Source organism: Bos indicus x Bos taurus, chromosome 23, assembly GCF_003369695.1.
Source record: "Bos indicus x Bos taurus breed Angus x Brahman F1 hybrid chromosome 23, Bos_hybrid_MaternalHap_v2.0, whole genome shotgun sequence".
NCBI lineage: Eukaryota > Metazoa > Chordata > Mammalia > Artiodactyla > Bovidae > Bos > Bos indicus x Bos taurus.
In genome coordinates this window covers 6190816-6208568 of record NC_040098.1, presented here as the reverse complement: position 1 = coordinate 6208568, position 17753 = coordinate 6190816, and the positions used below count along the sequence as shown (strand labels likewise).

Sequence of the window (17753 nt, the reverse complement as noted above, 5' to 3'; positions counted from 1 at the left end):
CCACCACTAGCTTTGTTCATAGTGATGCTTCCAAAGGCCCAGTTGACTTCACATTCCAAGGTGTCTGGCTCTAGGTGATTGATCATACCATCATGATTATCTGGGTTGTGAAGATCTTTTTTATATATTTCTTCTGTGTATTCTTGTCACCTCTTCTTAATATCCTCTTCTTCTGTTAGGTCCATAGCATTCTGTCCTTTACTGTGCCCATCTTTGCATGAAGTGTTCCCTTGGTATCTCTAATTTTCTTGATGAGATCTCGTCTTTCCCATTCTGTTACATTCCTCTATTTCTTCACACTGATCACTGAGAAAAGCTTTCTTTTCTCCTGTTGCTCTTCTTTGGAGCTCTGCATTCAAATGGGTATATCTTTCCTTTTCTCTTTTGCCTTTTGCTTCTCTTCTTTCACAGCTATTTGTAAGGCCTCCTCAGACAGCCATTTTGCTTTTCTTTTTCTTGGGAATGGTCTTGATCCTTGTCTCCTGTACAATGTCACAAACCTGCATCCATAGTTCTTCAGGAACTCTATCAGATCTAATCCCTTGAATCTATTTCTCACTTCTACTGTATAATCGTAAAGGATTTGATTTAGGTCATACCTGAATGGTCTAGTGTTTTTCCTTACTTTCTTCAATTTAAGTCTGAATTTGGCAATAAGGAGTTCATGATCTGAGCTATAGTCAGCTCCCAGACTTGTTTTTGCTGACTGTATAAAGCTTCTCCATCTTTACCTGCAAATAATATAATCAACCTGATTTATGTATTGATCATCTGGTGATGTCCATAATTAGAGTCTTCTTTTATATTGTTAGAAGAGGGTGTTTGCTATGACCAATGTATTCTTTTTGCAAAACCCTGTTAGCCTTAGCCCTGCTTCATTCTGTACTCCAACTCCAAATTTGCCTGTTACTCCAGATGTTTCCAGAGAAGGCAATGGTAACCCACTCCAGTACTCTTGCCTGGAAAAGTCCGTGGATGAAAGAGCCTGGTAGGCTGCAGTCCATGGAGTCGCTAAGAGTCAGACACGACCGAACATCTTCACTTTCACTTTTCACTTTCATGCATTGGAGAAGGAAATGGCAACCCACTCCAGTGTTCTTGCCTGGAGAATCCCAGGGATGGGCTAGCCTGGTGGGAATCGGACATGACTGAAGCAACTTAGCAGCAGCAGCAGCCAGATGTTTCTTGACTTCCTACTTCTGCATTCCACTCCCCTATAATGAAAAGGACATCTTTTTGGGGTGTTAGTTCTAGAACGTCTTGTTGGTCTTCAAAGAACCGTTCAGCTTCAACTTTTTCAGGATTACCTGTCAGGGCATAGACTTGATATTGAGTGGTTTGCCTTGGAAACGAACAGAGATCATTCTGTCTTTTTTAAGAGTGCATCCAAGTACTGCATTTCAGACTCTTTTGTTGACTATGATGGCTACTCCATTCTTCTAAGGGATTCTTGCCCACAGTAGTAGATATAATGGTGATACGAGTTAAATTCACCCATTCCAGTCCATTTTAGTTCTCTAATTCCTAAAATACCAACATTCACACTTGCCATCTCCTGTTTGACCACTTCCAATTTGCCTTGATTCATGGACCTAACATTCCAGGTTCCTATCCAATATTGCTCTTCATAGCATCAGACTTTGCTTATATCACCAGTCACATCCACAACTGGGTGTTGTTTTTCCACTGATCTACCGTAGCATATTGGACACCTACCGACCAGAGGAGTTCATCTTTCAGTGTCCTATCTTTATGCCTTTTCATGCTGTTCATGGGATTCTCAAGGCAGGAATACTGAAGTGGTTTGCCATTCCCTTCTTTTTTTTTTGCCATTCCCTTCTTGAGTGGACCACATTTTGTCAGAACTATCCACCATGACCCATCCATCTTGAGTGGAACCTCACAACAGGTCTCATAGTTTCATTGAGTTAGGCTGGGCTGTGGTCCATGTGATTAGATTGGTTAGTTTTCTGTGTGATTGTGGTTTTCATTCTCTCTGCCCTCTGATGGAGAAGGATAAGAGACTTATGGAAACTTCTGATGGGAGAGACTGACAGGGAGAAACTGGGTCTTGTTCTGATGGGTTGGGCCATACTCAGTAAATCTTTAATCCAACTTTCTGTTGATGGGTGGATCTGTGTTCCCTCCCTGTTATTTACCTGTTATTTTCCTTATCTTATCCCAAGTTAAATCAGTGATCTAATTCTAAAAGTATACAGAGATGTCATAATTGTCCTACAACCAATATTACAGTGTAGAAAGAGTGTAAACCATGTAGATTCATATCTACCAAGTCACTTTTGGAAAAGTCTTGCAAATACTGTCTCCCTCATGGTACAAAATGCCTGAGAACTCTGTCTTGCTGAAAATAAGACCACAAATGTGTAATATTTTATGGATATATCATTAATGCAACTCATTATGTTCTTCATTACCTATAGTTTGTTCATAAAAGACCAAAAGCCATTAAGTTGTTGGCACCAAAATAAAATGTGTTAATATTTATTTTAATTATTTTTAAAAGATCTTTGTATATGTTCATTGTTTGCTTCAGTCACATTAATTTATACTTCTGAAATTTTTAAATTATCTAAAAATTGTAACCATACTTTCTTGATTTCTTGGTTTGTAAATACTTCCACAGGATAAATCCTAATGGAATAAAGTAACTTTCTTTCTGCACTCAATCCAAGATATGTTTTTACCAGTCATTAGTCCAACTTTTAATAAACAGTATTTTGGATACTGGGGATTTATAACCTTCCTCCTCTTGGATTGTCCTGTCAAATTATTTTTTGGTGGTTTCAAAAATAATAATAATAATGGATATATTCTTTACATCATGGCATTTGGCCTATTGTCAGATTGGGAAAGTATATAAATATGTGTGTTTATTAATAGGAACATTTATTGAAGACATTTATTAGGGAAAAGATAATAAAATATATGAAAGATTAAGGTGCACTTTAATGGATACATGAACTTTGAAAAGACTGTCCAAATTGAAAATTTGGAAAATTATATTATTTTTTCCATTGAATTCTTGATAGGTATAACATGAAGGAGAAAATGTCATTTTTAGATAATTATATTAACATGTTCACTTAATAATGGACCTCAACTCATTTAAGTTTTGTCTGTCCAATACATTATGTTATTATTTAATCTGATTTTTTAGGTTTATTTTTTAATTGAAGGCTAATGGCTTTACGGAATTTTGTTGTTTTCTGTGAAACATCAACATGAATCAGTCATAGGTGTACATATGTCCCCTCCCTCTTGAACCTCCCTCCCATCTCCCTCCCCATCCCACCCCTCTAGGTTGATACAGACCTTCTGTTTGAGTTCCCTGAGACATACAGCAAATTCCCATTTGATATCTATTTTACATATGGTAATTTAAGTTTCCATGTTTCTCTCTCTATACATCAAAACTAAAGAAAGATCTACATTCGCTCCTTACTTGTTGATTTGGTATATATACAAGAATTTATATGCAGATTATGCCTGTTTATCAGTTGAGTAGAGACAACAATTTTTAATAGCTTTTAATCTTTTTCTAATTTAGGGAATGCTTAAGTGAATACATTTTATGTAGCTCCTTTCTAGACATATTAATGTCTTAAAATATATAAAAGATATTTCTCATCAAGTGCAGAGAAAAATCAAAGATAGTTTTAACATATAATTTAAACTTTCAGTGGTATTTCTGGATTTTCAATTAGCTTAGACTCTGAGGATGAAATGAGGAATTTAAGATGATTATGTTTCACCAATTATCTAAAATAATCTCTTGAGTAAAACAATCTATCCTAGCCTGCAAATATAATTTTTGCTTTATCAACTTTTGTCTGTGTTGGCGTTCATTATCATAATATGCCTTTACCAGTCAATTACATCTTTTTCCAGCTATTTATAAATATCCCACTTGCAGAATGAGCTTTGTTTCCCATCTGTTTAAAACTGCAAACTGTTATCATACTGTTGATATCCATCTATGCATTTAAAAAACAAATGACCTACGAAATCTACCTGGCTCCACTCACTCAGTTTAGTTTGGGGCAGACATCAGGGATTCATGGGTATGTATGCTTCAAAGGTACATTTTTATGCAGGAAGAGTATGTGACACTTTCTTCAAAACAAATAAAAGTTCAAAGCCGCTCAGGTGCCTGGGAAGTGCCGAGGTAACTCTCCAGTTCCTTTTATTTATTTATTTTTTCTCCAGTTCCTTTTAAAGTGGCTCCCCTATTGCTGCATGGACTGTGGAGCTTCAAAGGAAAAGGATGTCTGTTATTCCTCCCTTCAGGCTGCTCAGATTCTATCACTTTTTATGTAACTGGCCTGTTTTACAGGACAAACTTGAAAGGAAGTTAGAAGCTGATGAGCTCAGCGTGAGCCACCTGGGCCCCCGAGGAAGTAAAAAATGACACCTCAAGTTGATCTCTTAGAGCTCCTGGCGCCACACGCACCTTGCCATCCTCTCTAAAGATAGCAGTGGAGAAAAATATCTGTCTGAGAAAGAAGGCAGTTCACGATACTGGATGCTTGGGGCTAGTGCACTGGGACGACCCAGAGGGAGGGTATGGGGAGGGAGGAGGGAGGAGGGTTCAGGATGGGGAACACATTTATACCTGTGGCGGATTCATTTTGATATTTGGCAGAACTAATACAATTATGTAAAGTTTAAAAATAAAATAAAATTAAAAAAAAAAGAGTAAAAATAAGACTATTAAGTTCTAGAAGACAAGACTATGAAATCAATATTATGGAGGATATTTAACTCATTGATACGTTTAAAATATATTCAGTAAGAAGTCAATGAATTGTCAACCTTTGTTATCAGCGATTATGGTCATCAGCATAATTATTTTTGGCTAAACCTGAGGATAAATTGCTGTTATCACATTTGATCACATAACTGAGTCTTCATGCTTCAAAATACTCTCTGAAGTAATGGAACAAATGTAATCTATAAAAATGATAGCATTGTCCTTCCGTAATAGTATAGAACCAATCCCATTGTCAGTATCAAGCTCAAAATAAGTTATGTAATTTTTAGAATTAAAAAAAATCTATTTTGCTAGCATTTAGTTAGAATTGTATCTAGTTAGTGGCACTTAATATCCATGGTATCCATCTAGTATATATCATTTCTTGTTTTGCATTAAGTAAAAGTAGCTGGATCACTGTGATATATTCAAATACTAGTATAAGAGAAATATCCTTTAAAGTATTTTAAAAGTCAGCCATGGATATATTTTAGAAAAGCTAAAAATTAATATTAAGCCACAGTGCCACTCGATTGGTTCCTTAATAAATGCCTTAATCTGTGATACATATCACCTGTATACATAGAATTAATGATAAATAAGAAACTACTACAATCCTAGATGTGCTTATGCCTTATTGATAAGAAAATACCCATATTGGTTTGAAATCTAACTTTAAAGAATCCTAAAAATTTCATTGTTATTAAAAGTACATGCATTAACACACAAACACGACTTACTTAAATAAGCATTTTGTATATGTTCTAGGAAGTCAACAAAAATAATTGTTATCAAATTTTTGCTGTTTTATTTTTTAAAAAAACATTCCAAATTTGTATTTGCAGATACAACTGGGAATAATTTGCCAATTTTTAAGAAAGAAATTAAGAGGAATCAACTTAATTTACAGTCTCTTGCAATTTTAACAAAAGCTTTAGCAATTAAAATTTGAATAATGTCCCTTCTTGTAAATACAAATATAAGACAATCCAAATTTTTTTATTAATAGCCCGATGTAATCAAGAGAAAAAAAACAGGTTTTCAATAAATGAACACTTGGCTTTGGATAGACTGTGTAGCACAAATTAAAATAATGTTTAATTGCCTCTTCTCTCTGAGTAGATTAAATGATAGTACGACTTTGCATTTAGTACTTAAATGTAAATAGCTGTTATTTTTAATCACTTTTCCCTTTGTGTATATATTACAACAGTAAAATCATACAGAAGGTAACATGTATTTTAAAAGCAAAGCATTGACAAATGTACCTTTAAAAAATCTATGTATTATAACATAAGACTGTATTATTTTGACTTTCATTCCAGGTGAAATTTACCCCAAGATGTATCACATCTGTTTCTTCCTGGTGACATACATGGCACCACTGTGTCTTATGGTGTTGGCCTATCTACAAATATTTCGTAAACTCTGGTGCAGACAAGTAAGTAATTTCAAATATTTTTCTTGTGTTTTCTTTACAATGTCCTTGAAAACAAAATTTGAGTGAATTGAACCAATATAATGTGTTTAGCAAAGGATTGTGTGATCTTCTAATAACGTTTTCCACTAAACAATGAAGACCTAGTCATGAAAATGGGCTTGCCTTGTGGCTCAGATAGTAAAGCATCTGCCTGCAATGCAGGAGACCCAGGTTCAATCCCGGGTTGAGAAGATTCCTCTGGAGAAGGTGATGACTACCCATTCAATATTCTTGCCTGGTCTAGGCATTTTTAAGAGTGATATTTAGGAAATGTTATTTTATGAACTGCCTTAATGGCTAAATTTTAAACCTCTGTGATTAGCTGACTTGATTTTTGTCTAGGACTAACATTTTACATTTTACTTTTTATGAGAAATAAATAAAAATTCCTTTAAAATTTCCTGAGACTGAAAGCAAATATTTATATAATGCATTTTTATTATGTGGGTAAATCTCCAACTTCACAGATTTTATTTTGTTTAGAAGAACCAGGCAGAATTGAGAACTTTAGAAAATTTTTATAGTGCTGATTTGAGAGTACTGAAATTTGTTATATAATTTTGCTCTGTATTCATTCATTTGGTTATTCATTCATCGAATGGTTTCATTTCTTTCACTTGCATGTCTGATAAAAGTTCAAGTCTGTGGCACTGATGAATTCATAGTCTAGAAGAAGGAAACAGTCAGTTGCAGGATAAAAATCACCTTAATAAGTATAAGCCACAGAAGATCAGAGGAAAGCTTAGTGGAGGTGGATCTAATTCAGACCAGGTAACATTTAAGCTGAATTTTGATGAGTTGAAAGAAATCAAGGAACATGTAGTGTTTCATAAAGGGACAGGCAAAGGATATAACTCAGCTTCTTATACTTGCAAATTGTTTCTTAAAATGCCACATTTCTCAGAAATGTATCTGTCTCCTTTTCTAAATTTTGAGTTTGTGGAAAGCCATGTTCTTAGTCTGTTTGCTCTGACATATTTTATCCAACTGAAAGAATTTACTGGGCCACTTCCCTCATTAAAAGGATTTCATAAAACCTTATTTGGGGGTGAATATGAGTCTTAATTTGGATCTGCTTCATCCTTTATTATTCAAAGCAATTTTCACGATCATCTTTTATCCTTTCATAGGAGCAACAGCTGCATTTTTCAACACTGTATGTCTCCGAATGTTTTCTTCTAATTTTTTAAGTCAATTCTTTTATGATCTTATAAATGCATTCTGTTCCCCAATCTTTGCAATTAAAGTAACAAATGTGTATCACTATAAGCCATGAATGGTGATTTTCCAGATCCTAGAGATCGTTTCCTCAACACTCTCCACCTGGCCATGAAGTCAACTGCAAATATTTTAGTATCTTTTCCTTTTGTACCCCACTTTCTGGTAAGTGTTTTCAAACTGTTCCATTTTTGCTCAGTTACTCTGCTGTGAAAAAGCCCAGGGTATGTGGTTTGCAATAGCTTATCTCCTTCATGTCCTATATCAGTGGTGAGGATGACTGTGACTGTGCTCCCCTGGTCTTCTTGGTTCAGAACTTCATCCAAAGGAACAGCATTCCCCTGGGTGTGCCATTTTGGGATCCAGGGAAAGGGCAAGAGAGCTGGAGGAAACATGCAAATTCTTTGAAAATGTTTGCTTTGAACTGGCATATGCTAAGTCTCACTTTTCATTGGCTCAGACAAGTCACATGGTTAAGCTTGAACAAATGGAGATCTCCTTACAAGCTGTGCAAGTGAATGACCAGAGCTGATATAATACAGAAATTAAAAATTCAGACTGAAGGTCCAGACTGCATCAGTTTAAATCCTAACCCTTCAGTTTAGCACATGCATGAGTTCTGTCAATTACTTAAATTTCTGTGCCAAGCGGGATGCATAGCATCCAGCCCACAGAGTCAATACACTTAGATGGATCAATTCAAGTGCCTCAAGCATGGAAAGTGCTATTAAATAAAATATCTTCATGGTACACGCTGTTATTTGGCCTTTCAACTCACTCTGCTTATATTTCTAAAATAACAAGCATGTTTTGAATTGATGTTTGTGACTGCTTTCTTAGATAGACCTTTCATAGCACTTTTAAGTAACATGATAATGATTTTTTGTCTGTCTGTTCTGATCTACTAAGACAGAGAGTGTACAGACTAGTCTTCATCTAGTAGCCCTACAACCAGAACGTGCTTAGCACATTCCAGTTGCTCAATAAATACAAGAAAAAAGTTAGTGGAAGAATGAGAGAAAGTGCTGGGAGAGTTTTGATAGATGAGCAAAGAAGGGAATCCATTGTTCAGTCACTGAGAACAAAGTTCACAGAACAATTAGAAAACACATTGGTGAGCATGTAGGCATTAAAATATTGTAGATTTAGGCTGACATTTTAACGAGAAATATTCCCAGTGTTAAGTGCATCCCTACTTTCATATTTTTACTCGTTAGCATGCATTAAAAATAATAGATGCTTATATTTGTTTATTTATTTACAGAATGACACAACTTCCAAATTTCTTGTATGTACATGAATCTGTTTTGCTCATCATCTTCCCAACACTTAACATGTTAGCTTACACAAAAATGTATGCAAAAAGTACTTATTAAATAATTATGTAACTGCCAAATCCCAACCAGTTTACATCTTCATTCTAGTTCTCCATTTCTCAAACTCTAAAGTAAGTTCAAAATTATATTGCAGATTTAGAAAAAGTCCATTTTTTTTTTAATGAATTGTCCTGTTTAGTACAAGCCACATGATCCAGAAGATTTGCAATAAAGTGTTTGGGCTGTGAAACTAAAAACATTTACAAACAGATTGCAGTGGAAAACAACGAGTTCATCTGAGCTCACGTTAGCAATGATGATAAAGTAAATTAACCTCAAGTGGTGATTATGTAGAATTCTTCTTGAGCAACTCTCAAATTTCAACTGTGAGTGTCTATAAACAGAATTCCAAGGCATTATGTGTGCCATAGGCTACATCAAATGAGCCATCAAACAGAGGCCCTGTCCTATTTGCTCAAAATTATAGAGATATATGGAATCTGTTACATTCTTTGAAATTTCTAAATGTTAGTTTATTAGGGAACAAAGTGTTTGTCCTTGTCTGACTTTCTCAAGGATTTTAAACCTCATTAAAAGAACTATCCAATGCTTTGCTCTAAACAAGTTTTAAATATTCTTTTTGACAATGTGACTCAGAGAATTCAGTCAGTTTAGAAATTCTACAGACTCTAGAACTCCTCTTTGTAAGACTCACTAAATCTTTACTCTTGTGCATCTGACAACATTTTTTCAGTTCTAGCTCTTATATAATTCAACACTTCAGTCTTATGTGAACTCATGCCAATTCATCCCACACATATTTACTGACAACCTACCATGTATCTGGGACTGCGTGAGCAACTAGGGATGAACTGTCCTAATACTTGAGTCTGGAACTGAATTTCCATGGGCCTTCCCTCATGGCTGAGTGGGTGAAGAATCTGGGAGACACAGTAGATGTGAGTTTGATCTGTGGATTGGGAAAAAGCCCTGGAAAAGGGAATGGCAATCCACTCCAGTATATTTGCCTGGGAAATCCCATGGAGACAGGAACCTGGCTGGCTCCTCCATGGGTTCAGAAACAGTCAGATATGACTAAGCAGCTAGCTCAAGGATTAAATTTTTGAAAGAATTACTCATTCCAATTCTTATCACATTCTCTTCTGCTACCTTTTATTCTTCAACATTCTTCAAAAAGAACTTAAAATAATTAATATTAGATGCTAATCAGTCAGTCTAGTATGAGGAAATAAACAGCAAATGGTAATTACAGAGGCAGAATCAAATGCCAGTAACTTAAGTTCACATAGAGATAAAAATAATTATGTATGTAAATATAGAAGAGAGTATAAATGTATTTTTGTTTGAAATTATTTTCTTCTCCTATTGGGCTTGAGATAACATTGTAAAGCAATAATTACAAAACTATGAATCTTTAGCTTATCATGTATGAAGATGTAATTCAAATGAAGGAGGGAATGAAGCTATATTGGAACAAAGTTTTTGTATACTATTGAAATTAACTTGACATTAATCCAAACAGATTGTTTAAGTTGTCAATTGTAGTCCTCAGGGCAACCACTAAAAAATAACTCAAAAAGTATACAGTGCAAGAAGCAACAGAATAAAAATTGTACTAGAAAATATCTGTTTAACAGAAGATCAAGAAGTAATAGAGGAATAGAGGAACAAAATAGACACTAATATATATATATATGTATATAATATATATATTTCCATACATGTGTATGGAAAATGGAAACAAAAAGCAAAAGTATAGATTAAATTATACCTTCTCAATAGTTACATTAAATGTAAATGAATGAAGTTGTTTAGAGATTGGCAGAACAGATAAACAAACAAGATGACCCAACTGTATGCTATCTACAAAAGATGCCAATAGATTAAAAGTAAAATAATGAGTAAAGAGGTACTACACAAACAGTATAGTACCAGGTGGTACTAGTGGTAAAAAACCTGCCTGCCAATGCAGGAGACATGAGGGATGTGGGTTAGATCCCTGGATGGGGAAGATTCCCTGGAGGAGGATGTGGCAACCCATCCCAGTATTCTTGCCTGAAGAATCCCAGCCTGGTGGGCTACAGTCCATGGGGTCACAAGAGTCAGACATAACTGGGGCGATTTAGCATGCATGCAAACAGTAACCAAAGGAAAGCTGAAGTAGCTGCACTAATATTAGACAAAAGAAGCTTAATAAAAAGTGTTACTACAAATAAAGAAGGATATTTCATAATGATAAATCACTCAATTAAGAGTGATTTATATGCATTTAACATTTAACATTTAAATTAAATTAAAAAAACATTAAATTAAATTAAAACATTTAAATATAAATAATAATTTATAAATGCATTATATGCATTTATAAACCTATATGCATTTAACAACTGAAGCCCACAGTACATGAAGCAAGAGCTAACAGAATTACGGACATAAATAGACAATTCAATAATAATAAAAGAAAATGTCAACACTCATATTTCAGTCATGGATAGAAAAACTGGGCAGAAAATTAATAATGACATAGAAGATTTGAACAAAACTGTCAGTCAACTAGACCTAATATATCTACAGGATATTCTTCAAAAGTACAGAATACACATTCAAGTGCACACTGAATAGTCTCCAGGCTAGATCATATGATAGGCTATAAAGCAAGCTTCAACATATTTTATGTGATTCAGATAGTAAAAAAGTACATTATCCTATTTCAGTGAGACAAAGAAAGTGGTTATGATCCTGACCATAAGAACTTAGCATGTGCATTTAAATACTAAAAAAGAAGAGCCAAGGTAAAAAAAAAATAAATAAATAAGCTGTCATAAGGGAGTCATAAAGTTAAGATTGCTATTATTTTGAATAGATTTATTGCATTAAATTTATAGATCAACTGGGAGAAATTGACATATTAACAATATTAAATCTTCTGATCTGTGAACATGGTACATCTCTTCATTTATTTAGGTCTTTTTTAATAGCTCTTAGAAATTTTCATAATTTTATCTATACATGTTTTGTCCACATTTTGCTAAATGTACTTCTAGAATACATGTTTTGCTATTGAAATTTGTGTTATTTTTCATTTAAACTTCAAATCATTTATCACTAGTATATAGAAATATAGTGAATTTTGTTTACTGATTTAGGGTCCTGCGTATTGCTAAATTTATGATTTTAGTTCTAGTGGCATTCTTATAAATCCTTTAAGACGTTCTTTGTAAGCAATGATGTGTTCTCAATAGAATCAATTTATATACCTTTTATCTATCTAGATTGTCTTCTTCTACTGGCTAGGATCTCCAGTACAATGTTGAGTAGATGTGTGAGAGAAACCTTTGCTGGCTTGTTCCCAGTCTTGGAGGAAAATGTTCATCTTTAGCACTGAGTTGGATGATAGCCCAAAAACCTTTCATAGATGCCCTTTGTCAAGTTGAGAAAGATTTTATTACTAGTTTACATTGAAGTTGTTGAATTTTTCAAATGTTTTTCCTTTCTTTAATGAGATGTTCATTGTTTTTTCTACAAATATGATAAATTACATTGATTATTTTTTTCTCATGTTAAACCCATACTGTATTACCAGAATAAATTTGATTGCTTTATTGAGTCAAATCTATTATATTTTTGTATATTGTTGGATTTGGTTTAACAATATATATTTTGGGGAATTTTTCCTCTCTCTTCATGTGAATTATTTGGTCAATGGTTTTCCTTTGTTCTCATAGTATTGATTATCAGAGTAACTAGCATCTTTAAAATTCATTAAAATATTATCTTTTCTTTGAATTTCAGAAAGAGTCTAAATAAGATAGAAATTATTCTTTATGCTTTGATTGAATATTACATCAGTGAGGCTATCTGAGCCTGGAGTTTTTGTTTGTTGGTTTGCTTTGTTGTAACAGGGTTTGTAAAAACAAACAGGTGTCAGTTTAATTACCTTTTCTTTCATTGTATTTATTCATTTCATATAAATTCAGTGTTTGTTCACAATATTCTTTTATGCCCGTTTTCATGTTTGCAGCGTGTTTGCTTCTCCTGGCCACAAACACTTCCTTAGGGCAGGCTTCAAGGGCCATCATGTACATGATACTTTCATTTCCTAACTGTGTTAATACCTGTTCCGGGATGTATTTTCACATCAAGGGTGATTATAAAGTTTAACTGTAATAGTAGAATAAAAGCAGTGTGCGTGTGGGTTTGGGTGTGTGTGCTCTGTGTGTACTGCGTGTGCATGTGTGTATAACGTTATGCATTGTGTTTGTATAGTATGTGTGTGTGCTTCCCACAGTCAGCAATTGTTTAGCCCTTGCTGAAATGGCAAGGAAAAGACCGTCCCCTGCGGACAAATGGCCTGAGTCTCTCAAAAGCCCTTTTGTATGACTATTATTGCTTTTATGTAACTAAAAATTAAAGTGTGTGTTCAGTCATGTCTGACTCTGCAGCCCCATGGACTGTGGTGCACCAGGCTCCTCTGTCCATGGGTTGGGTTGCCATTTCCTTTTCTAGGGGATCTTCCTGACCCAGGGATCAAATCTCCATCAACTGCATCGGAGGCATATTCTTATACTACTGAGCCACCTGGAAAGCCCCTTTATATAACTAAGCATGTACTTTAAAAATTGTTAACTTTCATATCAGATTGTGTTGAAGTTTGTAGACGGAAATAGTACATCACAATGGGAAAAGATGAACTTTCCAATAAGACACCTCTGTGTGCATATTCTCGCTTGTCACTTATTAAAGATATAGACTGGATATTTTATTTAATCTTTCTCAAAACTGCTTGATAATCTGTAAAATGGGTTTACAATAGCTATTTTTTTTAAAGAAAGCATTAGTAATAACTCAAGATTTTGCATCATTCCTGGTGCTCAGCTAACATCAACAATTTCTATTGATACTGTACTGACTTTCTCTTGACATAGATGAATTATCAGTGGGCACTACTGTATGTCTTCTCACAATGTATGCAGGATTGGCATCTTCTATCTGTATTTAGATTATCATCTAAGAGAGGACATAGTTACCACATTTTATGATTGCAGGAACCATAGTCATGCTCACTGTACCAGTTTCTCTTTATGGCAACTTTTTCTGATGTTTGCAGAAGTCATCAGATGTAAGATATTGATTCTTTTTCCCTCAGGGGAGCACTGAATAATAGATTGCTTCAGTTTAAATGCTCTTATAGATTGTTTAGGAAAGAGTTCAAGACAATTTAGCAGACATTAATAGGGTTACTCATGCTAGAGGTCTTCTGGGAATTTCCAACATCCATTGCAATTTCTCAATTATTTTTTAAAATGACTGCTTAAAAAAGACTCATGGAAGAGGAAGAATGCTCAGCCAATAGATAAGAAGATTGAGTGGGGCCACCTTGATGTGATAGGTCAGCCTACATGGCAGAACATAGAGAATCCAAAGATAAATCATTTGTCAAATGTTTTTCAATTTAAAGGCAGGTTTTCCTTATTTTCATTTGCTCCTTTTTGAGAGGGAATAGTTATGTTCAAAAGAAACATCATATCAATTCATCTCTATGGAAATCAAAGTAAAATTCTGTTCTCAAATTAAAGATTATCTAACAGACCTGGATCTTGTGAGGGATAAAGCAACAGAATCCATCCAACATGCATTGTGAGAGACCATAGGGACACGCCGGTCTGTTCTGGCTTTAGGTGCAGAGAGAAAAGCAGCAGCTGAATAATCTTAATAGAACTAGGATGTTCTTATGGTGTGCTTGTTGGCACATTTTCCCCTTAAAAAATTACACATACTGAATTTTATTGTTTTGCTCACTAAACCCTATCAATCTTAATGAGCTTATAATTAAGACAATATTATACTTGGAGGGACTCCCTGCTATTATCAAATAACTTTGAAAAGAAATGGAAAAGTACATGTTGCGTAACTGATGTTACAAATTCCAGCTATTGGAAATGATCATGGAAGGGATTTTCAAGGTTTTATGTGAATTTTAAAGTTGACTTCGAGAAATTTTATAAGAACAAATAATAAGCAACAGAGACTGTTTTGTTTTGTTTTTATTCCTTTTATTTAAAGGTTTGCCTTAAACCGGAGAAGCAGAAACCCTAACAAAAGTCCCAACTCTCCATCTGCCAGCAGGTGGCAGTGCTGATGCATGGAAAGCCATGCAGGTTACTTTGAAATCACCTTGCTTAGTTAGGGGTTCAGTCTGTTTCAACTCCAGGTATCTGAGCTGAATCAGAATTCCTAATAGGTGCTCTGCTTCCCCAGTTTTCATTTCTCTCTCTTAAATCAAGAATTTTTTTCTCAAAGAGTAGTTATAAAGTCACAGAAAAATTGAGTGGAAGTTACAGAGTTTTCCTATCTCTGCCCTCCCTCCATCCTCCAGCAGCGTGATACATTTGTTAAAACTGATGCACCTGCATCTATCCATCATGGTCACAGTTTACCTTACGATTCACTTTTGAGGTACATTCTATGTGTTTAGACGGTATATTCAGACACAATGTATAATGTGTGAGGAAATGTATCCATCATGCAGAGTATATCCCCTGCCCTGAAATCCTCTGTGCTATGCTAATTCATTCATCTCCCCTTACCCCCGGCAACCACTAATCATTCTACTCTCCGTATGTTCACCTTTTTCAGGATATCATATACTTGGAACCCTACAACAGGTAACCTTCTTAGTGTGATTCCTTTCACTTAGTAGTATGCATCTAAGGTCCCTCTCTATTTTTTTCATGGCTTGATAACTCATTTCTTTTTAGTACTGAAAAATATTCCTTTGTGGGGACAACTTCTCTTTTTATAAAGAGATATGTTTTCCATTTGCAGCTCTCTTTAGCCCTTGACAAAATTATGATGTTGCAACTGTTTTGTTTCCACCCAGACTCCTACTTGGCGCTTGACGGTTTTACTCCAGAACACACTCCACTCAGCAAACCTCCCAGGCCACAGGTGTCTGGGATACTCTCCTTACTATGTCTTCCAATTACTTCTCCGAAGTGGAACTTTCCTAAATCAGATAGCAATAAAGGATCTGCACTCCTTTCAGATTCCTGGAACATCTTCGGTCGTCCAGAGAAAATGGAAGGCCCTGCAGCCTCTTTCGCAGCCTCGGGGGCCCGGACAGCAGACCAAATCCAGGATTAGCGCCGTGGCCGCTGAAATAAAGCAGATCCGAGCCAGACGGAAAACAGCCCGGATGTTGATGGTGGTGCTCTTGGTGTTTGCAATTTGCTATCTCCCAATTAGTATCCTCAATGTGCTAAAGAGGTAAAGCTACTTATTATTTGAAGATGAAGAGATCTGCCATGTCTCTTGGTTCTTAATTAAGGACTTTTTTTTTTTTTTAAGCCAGAGAAAAATTCTAAGCTGTCTGCCGAGATAGCTTGTCAGGCCAGATAACTCAAATGTGTTGTTGTTACCAGCAGGTAAGAACACACAGCTTTTTAGAGTGCTGGGACTTTAAATGCTCTTATCCATGCTAATTCTCTATTGAATGACAGACAGAAAACAGATGTTCCCCCTGACCTCTTCAAGTTAATTGCTGAATCTCAGATGCAGAAAAAATTCTGATGCAAAAAACTCATTTACAGCTTGGAGCTTTTTTTTGATCACAACAAATGGGTTTTCCAACTTTGTTCTCAAAGACATAGGGAATGGTGACAGAATTTTATCTAAAGGACAAAAAGAGATAAGAATTGTGTTAGTGTTCTAATTATACTTAAAAGTGCATTTATGAGCACACACACATATACAAATGGAATCACAGCATGTACTGTGTTTTGAATGCTTAAACAGAAAGAAAGAAAATCCATTTTTCTGAAGTCAGCAAATCAAGTTTAGGGTGAGTAGGTGAATAGTGTTAATAACCAAAATCAACACAAAGCTTTTCAGTGAGAAAAGTTATGTTCCTGTAACCCTGCAGATATGCGTTTAAGTTAAAACAATTGGCCAACGTGATCAGCTGATACGGGGCAGTGGTACCCAGATACCTTCAACCATCTTTATTGGAAATTATCTTAATAGTTGCACAGAGGCTGGTCCCAAACAGACAAATGTATTCTAGTCTGATGCAAAATGATGTTTTTTGTTCCTAAGAACCTATAAACATACTGGATAGATTTTCTCTCTCTCTTTTTTTTGGTACTTTTATTTTAGTCTGTCTAAACTCAGTGAAAATTGGATGTACTGCTCTCTCAAAGACACACTTGGATTTCCTGCATCTCAGCCCTAGTTGAGGGCTGGTTCCAAATACCTACTTGTCCATAATATGTCTATTCTTCTGACTTACAGACCTTCCTTTCCGAGGAAAATAAATGGCTTTCTAAAGAGAAAACCCACGTTAAATTTAAAATAGTTTCCGTTTTTTGAGTCTTCTGGTCTCTGTCACAAAATGAAAACTTGAAAATAACCTCTAAAGTTGTTTTTCTCTTTACCACACACATTTTCTTCCAATACTTGTCTCTGTTTGCCCTTTCATTTTATACTTTTGTTTTCTTTCTCTTACAAATAAAATCCTTAATTCTTTTCCTTAGCAGTCAGTTTATCTGGCTAGTCAAAACCAACATCTTTAAAGCAAGTCTGGTTTGTATATTATTTCAAAGATATATTGTGATAGAGGGTCATAACATTAATTCAATTTACCCACATTGTCTCACTATATATTATATTTTTGTAAGACTAGAGTACTCCATAGAACATCACGTTATTCCGACAATGCGTTTCTATCATCTGCGCAAAATCCACATTCAATGACGAAACCTCTGTCAAGAAATGCATTATAATCTTCAGCCTACAAATTTATCAAGTAGTTACAAGTTGCCTGCTCTTGTCTAGTGAATAGAATTTGATTGCTGAGATATTTCAAAGTATAGAACAAATATTATTTTGTCAAATGATTAAATTCATTATGTTCTATTATCAGAAAGATTAAGTAAATTTTGAGCTTCTA

The 17753-nt window shown here is 34.9% G+C and overlaps 1 protein-coding gene across 1 annotated transcript in view; it reads left to right on the top strand.

Annotated features, from left to right (window-relative positions):
- HCRTR2 (hypocretin receptor 2) overlaps positions 1-17753 on the top strand; it is a 131792-nt gene that overhangs the window by 109142 nt on the left and 4897 nt on the right. The window contains exons 4-5 of the mRNA XM_027525090.1: positions 6097-6212; positions 15852-16072. Of these exons, the coding sequence (XP_027380891.1) occupies positions 6097-6212; positions 15852-16072 (337 nt within the window). The remainder of the gene's footprint in view (positions 1-6096; positions 6213-15851; positions 16073-17753) is intronic.